Source organism: Zygosaccharomyces rouxii (assembly GCF_000026365.1).
Source record: "Zygosaccharomyces rouxii strain CBS732 chromosome E complete sequence".
Classification (NCBI taxonomy): Eukaryota; Fungi; Ascomycota; class Saccharomycetes; order Saccharomycetales; family Saccharomycetaceae; genus Zygosaccharomyces; species Zygosaccharomyces rouxii.
In genome coordinates this window covers 267,003-279,547 of record NC_012994.1, presented here as the reverse complement: position 1 = coordinate 279,547, position 12,545 = coordinate 267,003, and the positions used below count along the sequence as shown (strand labels likewise).

At 41.5% G+C, this 12,545-nt stretch overlaps 10 protein-coding genes and 1 non-coding gene across 11 annotated transcripts; 7 read left to right on the top strand and 4 right to left on the bottom strand.

The window, feature by feature from the left end:
- Positions 1–55: 55 nt before the first annotated feature.
- Positions 56–1,108, bottom strand: ZYRO0E03586g (uncharacterized protein; the record flags this gene model as incomplete). Its single annotated transcript, XM_002499050.1, has 1 exon — positions 56–1,108. One exon carries the CDS (start codon positions 1,106–1,108, stop codon positions 56–58), a length of 1,053 nt encoding a protein of 350 aa, XP_002499095.1.
- A 523-nt stretch (positions 1,109–1,631) lies between these two features.
- Positions 1,632–3,176, top strand: NPP2 (nucleotide diphosphatase/phosphodiesterase NPP2; the record flags this gene model as incomplete). The annotated part of the gene is made up of 1 exon (XM_002499049.1): positions 1,632–3,176. One exon carries the CDS (start codon positions 1,632–1,634, stop codon positions 3,174–3,176), a length of 1,545 nt encoding a protein of 514 aa, XP_002499094.1.
- Positions 3,177–3,635: 459 nt separating this feature from the next.
- ZYRO0E03542g (uncharacterized protein) lies at positions 3,636–3,995 on the top strand (the record flags this gene model as incomplete). The annotated part of the gene is made up of 1 exon (XM_002499048.1): positions 3,636–3,995. One exon carries the CDS (start codon positions 3,636–3,638, stop codon positions 3,993–3,995), a length of 360 nt encoding a protein of 119 aa, XP_002499093.1.
- A 50-nt stretch (positions 3,996–4,045) lies between these two features.
- Positions 4,046–4,711, bottom strand: EAF5 (Eaf5p; the record flags this gene model as incomplete). Its single annotated transcript, XM_002499047.1, has 1 exon — positions 4,046–4,711. The coding sequence occupies one exon, from the start codon at positions 4,709–4,711 to the stop codon at positions 4,046–4,048; it is 666 nt and encodes a 221-aa protein (XP_002499092.1).
- Position 4,712: 1 nt separating this feature from the next.
- MMS21 (SUMO ligase MMS21) lies at positions 4,713–5,444 on the top strand (the record flags this gene model as incomplete). Its single annotated transcript, XM_002499046.1, has 1 exon — positions 4,713–5,444. The coding sequence occupies one exon, from the start codon at positions 4,713–4,715 to the stop codon at positions 5,442–5,444; it is 732 nt and encodes a 243-aa protein (XP_002499091.1).
- A 35-nt stretch (positions 5,445–5,479) lies between these two features.
- SLM5 (asparagine--tRNA ligase SLM5) lies at positions 5,480–6,871 on the top strand (the record flags this gene model as incomplete). Its single annotated transcript, XM_002499045.1, has 1 exon — positions 5,480–6,871. One exon carries the CDS (start codon positions 5,480–5,482, stop codon positions 6,869–6,871), a length of 1,392 nt encoding a protein of 463 aa, XP_002499090.1.
- Positions 6,872–6,972: 101 nt separating this feature from the next.
- Positions 6,973–8,622, top strand: PXP1 (putative indolepyruvate decarboxylase family protein; the record flags this gene model as incomplete). Its single annotated transcript, XM_002499044.1, has 1 exon — positions 6,973–8,622. The coding sequence occupies one exon, from the start codon at positions 6,973–6,975 to the stop codon at positions 8,620–8,622; it is 1,650 nt and encodes a 549-aa protein (XP_002499089.1).
- A 150-nt stretch (positions 8,623–8,772) lies between these two features.
- Positions 8,773–9,115, top strand: RPR1. The gene has a single exon (XR_002648407.1).
- A 44-nt stretch (positions 9,116–9,159) lies between these two features.
- On the top strand, positions 9,160–10,995 carry ZYRO0E03410g (uncharacterized protein; the record flags this gene model as incomplete). The annotated part of the gene is made up of 1 exon (XM_002499043.1): positions 9,160–10,995. One exon carries the CDS (start codon positions 9,160–9,162, stop codon positions 10,993–10,995), a length of 1,836 nt encoding a protein of 611 aa, XP_002499088.1.
- Positions 10,996–11,098: 103 nt separating this feature from the next.
- TIM9 (protein transporter TIM9) lies at positions 11,099–11,362 on the bottom strand (the record flags this gene model as incomplete). Its single annotated transcript, XM_002499042.1, has 1 exon — positions 11,099–11,362. The coding sequence occupies one exon, from the start codon at positions 11,360–11,362 to the stop codon at positions 11,099–11,101; it is 264 nt and encodes an 87-aa protein (XP_002499087.1).
- A 182-nt stretch (positions 11,363–11,544) lies between these two features.
- Positions 11,545–12,342, bottom strand: URA3 (orotidine-5'-phosphate decarboxylase; the record flags this gene model as incomplete). Its single annotated transcript, XM_002499041.1, has 1 exon — positions 11,545–12,342. The coding sequence occupies one exon, from the start codon at positions 12,340–12,342 to the stop codon at positions 11,545–11,547; it is 798 nt and encodes a 265-aa protein (XP_002499086.1).
- Positions 12,343–12,545: the final 203 nt, after the last annotated feature.

The window sequence follows — 12,545 nt, the reverse complement described above, 5'->3', positions numbered from 1 at the left end:
CAAAAAAAAAAAAAATGGGATGAATTAAAGATGAAAAAAAAAAAAAGAAATGAAATTAGAAGTTGGTGTAACCACCATCCACGACCAAGTTCTCACCAGTAGTGTAAGAAGATGCCGTTCTACTCAACAGATACAACATAGCACCGACGAATTCCTTTGGTTCAGCCATACGCTCCATTGGGATTCTCGAGGTCCACTGTTCCTGCAGAGCTAAACCTTCTGGCGATGCACCAATGACTTGCTTAGTCAATGGTGTAGCGATGTAACCTGGAGAAATGGCATTAACACGAATACCATAACGAGCCCATTCACATGCCAGAGATTTAACCATATGAATAACACCTGCCTTGGCCATGTTGTAGGCGACTTGAGGTTGTGGGGTGTTAACGATTATACCAGACATGGATCCGATCAAAACGAATGAAGCGTTAGGGAATTGTGGCACTGCTTCACCTACAGATCCCCTCAAAGCAGCAATAGATCTTCTTCTCTTGCTACGTTCAATCAATTGTCTAGTCATGGCCTGACAAATGTACAAAGACCCCAGTAGGTTAACTTTGACCAAATGCTCAGCCTTCCTAGCATTGTATTCATGAGCAGGAACATTTTGACAGTAACCTGCAGTATGCACTAATTTATCCGGAATCAAACCGTCGTGATCACGTGGAATAGAATTAATCAATTCTTCCACTTCCTGTGGATCACTGATGTCACACTCCCAGGTAGAAATGTTTACGGGAGTCAGCTTGTTCACCTTGATGAACTCTTGCAACTCTCTCTCCACACGTGCCAACTTTTCTACAGCCAAGTCTACCAGGGCCACCTGAGAGCCTTGAGCAACTAGTGCCTGCGATAGAGTATGTGCAAGACCACCAGAACCACCGGTAACAATGGTAACATGGCCGTCTAGCCTATAAGTGGGCACGATGTCCTTGACTAATGGAATCGATGGTGTGTCTGGAGTGGCAGACCTAACGATACCATCTGGACCAACACGAGTTTCAGCTTCTAATTCTTCAGCTAATGCAGCATTAACCACAGCTGGGTTTGGGGCACCCACGGCGTGAGGACCTTCAATGATACTTCCTTGTCTAGATTGTCTAGTCATGGTTATATGCTAATATGCGAACAACGAACAGTGATTGGAGTACTCTTTCTTGCTGAAGCAGTAGAGAGATCTAGTTCGATGGTGCGGTGGCAATCAAACAATATTGTGCATGAATATCGATCCGACTAGACGTTCTGCCCACCCCTTTTTATATGCTATGCTCCGGGGTAGAATCATATCCTAATCATGCACAAAAAAGAAACGTGTTACCCAGAAAAAAGAAAGGGGAGGAAAAAAGAAACAGGCGCCCCTTCCCCTCCCCTAACTTTCTTGAAATTTCTTTTTCGCTCTCTAAGACAGACATGATACTACAAAGATTTATCATAGGGACAAGGTCGTTGTCCCTCTGTCCCAAGCAGTTGGCCAATTTTAGAAACGAGTTTTGGGACAGTGATAACTAGTGCTAGTAATATATGATATAAGAATACGCTCAGGGTGGGTAATACGTAAGTGCGCGTATACAGGTAAACATCAGTAGATCGACAAGTGGCCACTACTACTGTTAGTCAGTTGTGGCTCAAACATGTTTCTACTGCCCCTATCCCTCGTTCTGTCGATACTTTTAGTAGTCATACTTACGGGATTAAGAGATAGTTATAATAATCGATACAAGCCTCATGGGTTCGACCCCTCTGCGAAATATTCAAACGGTACCCATGAATTCTATCCAATAACCCTCGTACTCTCTCTTGATGGGTTTCACCCATCGTTAATATCTAAGGAGGCGACGCCCTTTTTACACGAACTGTATACTCTACAACAGCCAAACACCTCAGTGGCGCCCTTTATAGTACCAAGTTTCCCCTCACAGACCTTCCCCAATCATTGGTCAATAGTCACAGGCAAATATCCAAGCGAAAACGGTATTGTCGCCAATTGGTTTTGGGACCATTCGTTGGAGAAACAGTTTGGTCCCGGAAATATCGATCCAGAACTATGGGAAACGGCTTCTGAACCCATTTGGTCTACGTTGGAAAATGCCTTCTTTGCGGACACCTTCAAGAGTGCCGCCCACATGTGGCCCGGATGCGAGGTGCAGGGACGCACCCCGCATTTTTTTACCGCATTCAACGACTCCGAGACTCTCGAGGAAAAATCGGAGTCCATTTTTCGAAACTACGTCGACGGCAAGCGTGATGCAAGCGAAAGACCACAATTAATACTTGCGTATGCACCTCAACCGGATGCATATGGACATGAATACGGGTATCCAGCACCACATACACCTTCTTTCCGCGAGTTGCTAAACAAAATTGATTCCTACGTGTCACGTGTCTTTGCGGCGCTCGACCAACGCCATATGCGCCATTTTACAAACGTTGTAATACTCTCCGATCACGGTATGGCAACCGTTCCGTCACATAATGTGCTGCTGGAGAAGGAGATCCTTCCAGACGACCTACGGACACAGCATGTTTCACATTCCTACTTGGAAGGTCCCGCCCTAGCTATATATACCCCAAACGCAAGTCACGTGGAACGGCAATTGATAAAAAGGCTCGAGAGATTAAAAATCGGTAAAAACTTTCATGTGACGAGAAACCTCCAACAGGAATTCGGCTATAAACTTTCCGGAGAGAGAACTGCTGACATCTGGGTTCTGCCTGACGTCCATTATGCTGTAGCTCACCAGAGACGACTATTGGGAACACATGGCTACAACAATAGCTCACCAGAGATGCGTGCGCTTTTTATCGCGAACGGCCCCGCGTTTACCGAGGGGTATGTTGAGCCATTTGAAAACGTCGCAATACACGGATTATTACTCGAACTCGCTGGTTGGAAATCCGAGCCGCATGTAGGCCGTCCTAGTCATAAAATCGCTACCGCCGACACTAAACCTCAAGGTCTGCTTGTACCGCTACGCTCACCACCACAGGACGATCTCGCTTTGTTAAGCCGCATATTCGGCAATGGGTCTTCTTACAACGCCGTATTCCATAACGAGACAACCAAGCTAGACGCGGTCGTACCCGAAAAACAACAACAAGATTTTTCTAGCTTACTGGGAGAAATTGTCGGTGAGCTACAAGCGGAGCTAGCCGAATGGGGAAGTAACGATAAGTAGTAGCTGTAGTAAAAGAACGTAAAAACAGTAAAAGGAAAAACAAGCTGTGCCGTATACGTCGTTGTATATTATTATTTTTTTTTTTTCACTCGCTTTAATAACGCAGCGCTGCAAAAGGGAAACCATCGTCGGTAGTTCAGGAGTATATAAGAGGGCAAGCACACCGTGGGTTCCCAACTGGCCTCTCTTGTCCTTTTCTCCTTTGCGGTTGTTTTTTTTACTAAGAACTAGCTAATCATCAAAATGTACTCAACTTTACCGGCTGGTGTCATTCTGGTGTTTGTTCTCATCTTTTTGGCCGGTTGTGCCATCGTTGCCACCTTCCTCTACAGAAAATGGCAAGCTAGAAAGCGTGCTTTGGAGGGATTTTAAACTAAAGCAAATTTTCTAATCAAATTTTAATAAAGTGTACGTGTGTACGTGTGTATGTGTAATATAAGGTGTGTGATTTAAGGATACATGGCTAAGTGTTTAGTCAGGGGCCCCCCAGACTCTTGTAAGTATAAAGAGGTTTGTATAGACCCGCAATACTGTGCGGTAGCCGCCACTATACAGCCTCGATACACCTGCGATACTCACGACTACAATACGGTGCAATACGGTACAATGCCATTTTTTAGTAAATTGAGATCCAACAAACCTGAAGAAAAGAAGTATATATCAGTAGAGGAGTTCCATAAGCGCAATAAGGAGTACGAGGAAGCTCATGAAAAGCGTAAGAACAGCGTGAGCGAAGGCTACAAGGACTGGTCGCGCGATACACCTACCTCGAGCTCGGCTACAAACGGCTCTGGTGGTTGGAACACACCGTGGTTGTAATGGGATGCATTGCAATACATAGGTTATTTTCTGTATGTGTACATGTGAGTCTATTCTAATGCCCTTCTCATGAATTGAACAGTTTCGTCTAGGTCTATCTGTGCCTGTGTACATAGCTGCCACTGCTTGGAACCGGTTCTTGTGCACGCCTTTGCGTTGCAGATGGCAAGCTGTAGCGTCAATTGCAGCTCATGGACACTCGCTGGTGTGTCGTTCTTTATATTATCAAGGGCGATATGCAATTTTGTGACGTTTGTATCCTGCGGTACTTGTGTGTAGAGTTGATCCAGAGTATGCGATTTGTTCAGCTTGTTCAAGACTGTATCTCTGTATAACTGGAGTAATTTCTCTCTCTTGGGATCCACTTTACGTGGGTGTAAAATCTGTTCTTCTAACTGTTTGATAACTTGTAATTGAGAACTCTGTAACGACTGTCGTCTCGATTGGATTTCTTGTTTTAGCTCATTTAGTTGTAAGTGTGGGAAACTTAACTGACCATCTACTAATGAGATTCTTTGATTTGGTAGCACTCTTTTCACGATTGATAAAATATCGTTAATGTCGAGTGGTGGTTCACCCGTTGACAACTGTCTCACTAAAACGCTGTTTCTTATCTCATTAGTCAGTTTAACAAGTGAAACTCTGACACTTTCACCGTTCTGTAACAATAAGTAGATCGTTTGAAGTACAACTAATTCACTAACCTGTGGTATCATTATGATAAGTTCAGCACCTCTACATCTACGTTGTAAAGAATTCCACAGTTTGAAAGTCGTGGAAATCGATGGCTTTTTACAAAATTCGAAGAAACAGTTGATTCGAAGTTTAGAACAAGTTGTTAGAGATTCTGATCCAAATGAACTGGATTCATTGATTAAAGACATTTGTCAAAATTACGAAGAATTACGAACTAATGAAGAAAGTAGCATAAAATTGCAGCGACAAGTATCAGAAGCTAAACAACAGTACAAACAATCCTCGGAATCATTAGCACCGCTCACTATTGAGACTTGGGATCAGTACTCTCAAGAGCCTGCACCTTCACTTAAGGATTTCATATCACAAGATGTTGAAGTACAACTGCCACTCACACAAGAGGATAGAATATTAAGAGCATTGCCGCACATCTGGCAAGATCCTCAATGTTTACTACCTGATGATACCGATGGTGATGATTTACAAATTAGAGGTGGTAGAATTGAATTAATTTGCCCGATTACTTGTAAACCGTTTGAGAATCCAATGATCTCTAAAAAATGTGGTCACGTATTCGATAATTCAGGTTTAAACAACTATTTCGAAAGTTACCCATCAAGAGATTGTCCACAAGGTGCTTGTTTGCAAAAATTGACTCTTAGAGATTTCAAAGTTGACGAACTGATGAAATTGAGATGTCTTCTACATCTGAAAAAAGTACGTCAAGAAGAAACTAACTTGGACGTTTTGTAAAAATAAAGTACATATGTGGCACAAATACATACAATATGTTTAGAGGTTACCATACGATTAGGGCGTTGTACGACTCAGGTCCCCAAAAGTTTGTTGACGTCAACGGTTGGATTCAATCGATCAGACAGTTGAAAAGAATAGCGTTTATAGATCTTCGAGATGGTACTTCAACTAAGTCCTTAAAGATAGCTGTACCATTATGTGATCAATCATTAATAGAATCCGTTAAAAACTTGAAAACAGGTCAATGTGTTTCTATTTCTCAAGCTCAGTGGGTGCCTACACCTCAAAGAGAACAACCTTTTGAATTAAAAGTGGGAGATGCGCTAAAGGATATTCAAATCCTAGGTAACGTTACATCACAATACCCGTTACAAAAAAAGTCTCATAGTTTGTCATTCTTGAGGACACTACCACATTTAAAGCATAGATCAAATTATTTGGGTTCATTGCTGAGATTTAGATCTCATGTGGAAAATACATTTATCCAATTCTTTGCCCAAAACGAATTTACCAAAGTGACACCACCACTCATTACATCAAGTGATTGCGAAGGTGGTGGTGAACTGTTTAAAGTTGATGGATCTAACGACTACTTCGGTAGATCAGCTTATTTAACGGTTTCCGCGCAATTACATTTGGAAGCACTGTCACTAGCCCTAAACCGATGTTATACATTATCTCCAAGCTTTAGAGCTGAGAAAAGTGATACTAATCGTCATTTATGCGAGTTTTGGATGCTAGAGGCAGAATGGTGTTTTGTCAGAGATGTTAACGAATTAACACATTTTACCCAAAATTTGTTGAAATCTGTGATTAAGTCATGTTATGACAATAGAAACGAATTAATACCACAAATTATTCCTCAAGAATCTGACCAAGTTTCCACCATTATACAGAGATGGGAAAATCTACTCAAAAATGATAACTGGCCATCAATCACCTACACTGAAGCCATTAAAATATTAAGAGAACAACATTCAAACGTCAAACCTTTCCCCAATTACGAACCACAGTGGGGGTTAGCATTACAGAGTGAACATGAAAAATGGTTAGCTGGTGAATATTTCCAGTCACCTGTATTTGTTACCGATTATCCAAAGGATTGCAAAGCATTCTACATGAAGCATAACGACGATGGCCAAACCGTGGCATGCTTCGATTTATTAGTGCCTGGAATGGGTGAAATTGTGGGCGGTAGTGTGAGAGAAGATGACTACATTAAATTAGTAACAGAGATGGATCGTAGGCAGATGAATCACAATGGTGATTTGGACTGGTACGCTGCCTTGAGACAAGAAGGTTCAGCTCCACATGGTGGGTTTGGTTTGGGTGTGGAAAGATTGGTATCGTACTTGTACGGAAATCACAACATTAGGGATGCCATTCCATTCCACAGGGCTGCTACTGGTACTATTGAACTTTAAGGCGGTCCGAGATGCCGAGCCGATTCTTTTTTAGCTTGTATATAAACTAAGGTTATAGATAGAGGATAGGACCAATATTCATTCCCTTTAGACATCCCAAAATGCAGTTTCAAGACTATTTTACCAGGGTATTACAAAATTATGGTGTTGATACCGTCTTTGGTATCGTCGGTATACCGATAGTTGAACTTGCGGATACTATGATCGAACATGGCATAAAATTCATAGCATGTAGAAATGAACAATCTGCGAGTTACGCAGCATCTGCGTATGGCTATCTAACTGGTAAGCCTGGTGTTTTACTAGTTGTTGGTGGTCCTGGCATCATTCATGCTCTAGCGGGTATTTACAATTCCATGAGTAACAAATGGCCCTTATTGGTTCTAGCAGGTAGCAGCGAAGCCCAACATAGAGGTGGTTTCCAAGAATTAGATCAAGTTAGTCTTTTAAAACCATATGTGAAGTTCTCAGGTCAATTGAACTCATCAAATATTGACGTTTTAACTTACGATGCCTTAAGGTTAGTACAATATACAACGGCAGGCGCAACTTATTTGGATATTCCTGGAAATTTAATTGGTTCTACTGTGAAAAAGGACTCTTTACCACCCGTAAAAAACATTTATGTGCCCAAGAGCTCACCAGATCCATCAGCTGTACAAGAGGTTACTGATTTAATTCGTAAGAACCCTGAAAATGTACTAGTAGTAGTAGGGAAAGGTGCTGTGCATGCTAGCCAAGAGATTCGTCAATTTGTGGATCGATTCCAACTACCTTTTTTACCCACGCCAATGGGTAAAGGTGTGGTACCCGATTCTCATCCTTTGAATGTATCATCTGCAAGATCCAGAGCCCTTCAGGAGGCAAAAGTAGTACTAGTACTAGGCGCTAGGCTCAATTGGATCTTACATTTTGCATCGGCACCCAAATGGAATCCTGATGCTCTTTTCATCCAAGTCGACTCTGATACCACGACTTTAGGTCATAACAATTTCAAATCTCAACATTTGTCACTCTGGGGGGATATAGGACTCACAGTACGCTTAATAACCGCTTCCTTAGGTGATTACCACTCCCAGGGACTTTCTCCATCTTTACAATCCAATATTGCTCGTAATGCCGCTAAACTAAAATCACAAGAATCACAACAGGTTTCCTCTAGATTAAACTATAACGTCGTCTACGCCCATCTAAGACCTTTAATTAATGATGAATCCACGATCATAGTCTCGGAAGGTGCTAATACTATGGACAAGGCTAGAGTATCTTTCCCTACTGATTACCCTCTACAAAGACTTGATGCAGGTACAAATGCTACTATGGGTGTTGGAATGGGGTATGCACTTGCTGCGAAAGTATCAAATCCCGATAAAACTGTGCTTGTAATCCAAGGTGATTCCGCATTTGGATTTTCTGCCATGGATATCGAAACAGCTACGAGAAGTGGTCTTGCACTCATTGTAATTGTAATGAACAACGGTGGTATTTACCATGGGCAAAATCCAACATCTTCTCCTTCCTCTTCACCGTCACCATTGCCTTCTACAGCTCTCACTGAAGAATGTCGTTATGACCTCGTCGCTAAAGGTCTCGGTGCCCATGGATACCTAGTGCAAACGTTAAATGACCTACGAGAATCGTTCGTCAAGGCTCAAGAGCATGCCAAGAAGGGACAATCAACCTTGCTCAACGTGGTACTGGAACCAGGTGAACAGAAAAAAATCTCTTTTGGCTGGCAAGTTCGTCTATGAAGTCTATATATATGTGTATTTTCAAGGATTGTTCTCACGCACGTGAATCCAGCTATGGTACTAATTGCTAGCCCCCATCTTTAAATTGCCGGTTTCGAACCCTTAGTGGAGCAGTTGGCTACGTCAGTTGTGATCGCCGGGGATCGAAACTGTCAAACAGTTCCAAATCCTACGCAATTTTACCTGCCTTCATAAGGAACTCAAAGGGTTCAGTTAGTACTTAACTTACTATATAAGCAGGTGGGAAATTCGGTGGAACTCTAAGAGACAATCAGCCGGATCTTTAGCTTAATTGTTAAAGAACTGTTTCCGTGAGGAAAGTCTGGGGAACTGGACTTGCAGCTGCTGTCACAAGAAATCAACGCCCTTTGTTGGTGGATGGGAAGGCAGTAGAGGTCTCTTTTGGCTTGGATGCAAATTTGGACGTCCAAGGCTTGCTGAGTGCAATCGTGGGACAAAGAACTCGATACCGATTACTGGAGCTGTTTGATTTTTTTTTTTTTTTTTCATTCTATTTTTAATTGCCTTAGATTCGATATGGCTCCTAAGCTTACCTTCAGGGAGCAGATGGACGGGTTCCCCTGGACCCAACTGCTAGTTGTGTCTCTGGTGAGATTTAGTGAACCTATAGCGTTTACATCGTTATTCCCGTATGTGTATTTCATGGTTAGAGACTTCCATATTGCCCCCAACGATGCTGAAGTTTCAAAATATTCTGGTTACTTATCATCGTGTTTTGCTCTATGCCAAGTGGTCTCAGCTTACCATTGGGGCCATTTTTCGGATATCTATGGGCGTAAATGTGCACTAAGTTTGGGGTTGATTGGTACCTGTACATCGTTAATGGTTCTTGGATTTTCCAAGAACTTTTATATGGCACTTCTAGCTAGATGTATGATGGGTCTTTTGAATGGTAATGTTGGTGTACTGCGAACAATGATTGGTGAAATTGCTACTGAAAGGAAACATCAAGCTTTAGCTTTTAGTACAATGCCACTTTTATTTCAATTTGGATCCGTAGTGGGACCAATGGTCGGTGGGTTCTTGGTCTTTAAACAGTCTCATGGTGAGAATATTCCAAACTTCTTTCCCCATTGGCTTAGAGGATTAGTTCATAGATATCCATATCTTTTGCCTAACATCGTGGTATCCATTTTCCTCATGGTAGGGCTTTTTAATGCCATTCTTTTTCTAGAAGAGACACACCCTGATTTAAAATACAGAAGAGATTATGGGGTGGAATTGGGAGATTTTATTAAACTGCATATATTTGGTATACAACCGGTATCCAGACCATGGAATCATCTACAATTAGATACTCATAATGATGATAATCCTATTATTGGTGATGATTCATCGGTTATCCATTCAGATCAAGACACGACTACAGAAGCTGTGGATCATGACACTGCACCTTTGATTCCATCAAGTGGTGATTCTTCCGACTCAGAGGAAAGTATTAGATCATTCGGCCCTATTTTAACCCGTAGACAAAGTGTGGGGCTCATTAGAGAATATTCGTTACACGAACCAACAGATATTCCAGATGCAGATTTAGAGTTAGCTTTTGATGGTTGTAAAGAGGATAGTATTTACCATCATGTTTTCCACACATCAGTTTTCTATCCAATATCGGTTAATTTTATCATGTCGTTGCACTTGATTGTTTATAACGAATTCTTACCAGTTTTCCTAGCATACGATTTGGCTCAAGATGACAAGGGTAATCTATTGTCCAAGTTCCCATGGAAAATTTCAGGTGGGATTGGGTATTCTCCAGATCAAACAGGTGCCCTTTTATCATCAACCGGTATATTTGGATGCTTTGTGGTCATATTCATTTTCCCTGTTGTCGATCGTAGTTTTGACTGCTTAACGATTTTCAGAACTTTGGTTAAACTGTACCCAATAATGTATTTGATGGTACCATATGTGATCTTTTTACAACAGGACCACATCCCACGTTGGTGTACCATTGTCTACTTATATTTGATAACAGGTACAAAGACTCTATGTGGTGCGTTAACTTCCCCACAAATTATGCTTCTGATCCACAACTGTAGTCCGTTAAGTTGCAGAGCTGTAATAAACGGTGCAACAATTAGTATATCTGCATTAGCTCGATTTGTGGGGCCACTAGCTTGGGGGTATATTATGTCATGGTCTCAAGAATTTGATGTTGCTTGGCTTTCATGGTGGTCATTAGGGTTGATCAGTTTAATCGCCCTTTTCCAATCCTATAAGATTGATCCCATTGATGAAGAGGATGAAGAGCCGGGCGCAGCATCAATAGAAGAGGCAAGACCACATTCAAGGCCCAGTTTAAGCAGTTTTAGCAACCATCGCAGACCTTCAGAATTAAACAATAGTTAACTCAATGGATAGCTTTGTATATAGTGTTAATAATGAAGACACAATCAAAATTTGCATTTATTTATATGTACAGAAGAGAATTGCTAAAAAAAAGATTGAAAACTTAGCGACCAAGACCTTGACCCATTGCAGCATTCTGTTCTTGGAAACGTAACCCAACACGTTCACTGTGTTTTAAGAATTTTTCAGAGCATCTAGTGATACAAGTCTGTTCCCTACTAGTCAATTTGTTGGAGGTAAAATCGTTAACACAGTCACTAAAGCATCTTTCCACCAAATTGGAGTAAAGACGCATAAAGTCTTTCATTTGTTTTTGCTCAATGAGCCTAGTAAATTCTTGTTGTTCTCTAGGGTTTAAGGAATCCATCGTTGTCGTTGTATATTGTTATTATTCCTGGTCATAAAGACCCTTTGTGTAGGTCAAAAGTTGGTCAACTTGACCTTTATAAATGTGTTGAAAAATTTCAGTGTGCGGGTAAGCGATGAGATAAGATGAAATTAGAAGAACTAACAAAATGTATGAATTACAGGCTATACGGTTCACTTTCCTTATTTATTGCATCTCTTTAAATACGCTTGCCATCCTGCTTTTCTGTAACGTTCACCTTCAACACTTGGATCACGACCCTTGGCGAATAAACCTCTACCAACGATGATTATATCGGATCCGGTGGATACTACGTCATCGACAGTACGGTACTGTTGACCCAATGAATCACCTTTGTCGTCAAGGCCAACACCAGGCGTCATTATGAGCCAATCGTAACCTTCATCTCTACCCCCCATATCTCTTTGAGCGATAAATCCAATCACAAATTCTTTATCACTCTTGGCGATATCCACTGTACCCGTAGTATATTCACCATGTGCTAACGATCCTTTAGAGGACAATTCTGCAAGCATTAGAAGACCACGAGGTTCCTGTGTAGTCTCTTGTGCCGCTTGTTTAAGACCTTGCACAATACCAGGACCGGTAACACCATGGGCATTGGTAATGTCAGCCCATTGTGCAATTTGGTAAACTCCTGATTTGTACTGCAATTTAACAGTATTACCAATATCAGCGAATTTTCTATCTTCAAAGATTAGGAAATTGTGCTTGGCAGCTAACTCTTTCAAAGGCTTAACTGTACCTTCTATCGAGAAATCTGAAAGAATATCCACATGAGTCTTCACTAGACAGATGTGGGGACCTAGAACATCTAGTAGGTGTAACAATTCAGCAGTTGTGTTGACATCAAGAGATGCACAGAGATTGGTCTGCTTCTCATGCATCAAATTCAGCAACCTAGTTGCAACTGGACTAGGATGTCTAGCAGCCCTTTCTTGATAAGTGAGATGGCTCATACTGGTGGGAGACGACTGTTTTCTGAGAACCTTATCACACGAAAGAGTGTTGAACTAATCTCATCGTCGATAATTTTTCACCTTCGATGCGTCTAATTGGAAAAAGTTTAATCAACTCTTCTGTGCATCGAAGGTACAATCAAATCTTAAAATCTTGAATCTTCTTTGGCGCCATGGAATTTGGGATTTGAATCTACTGTAAA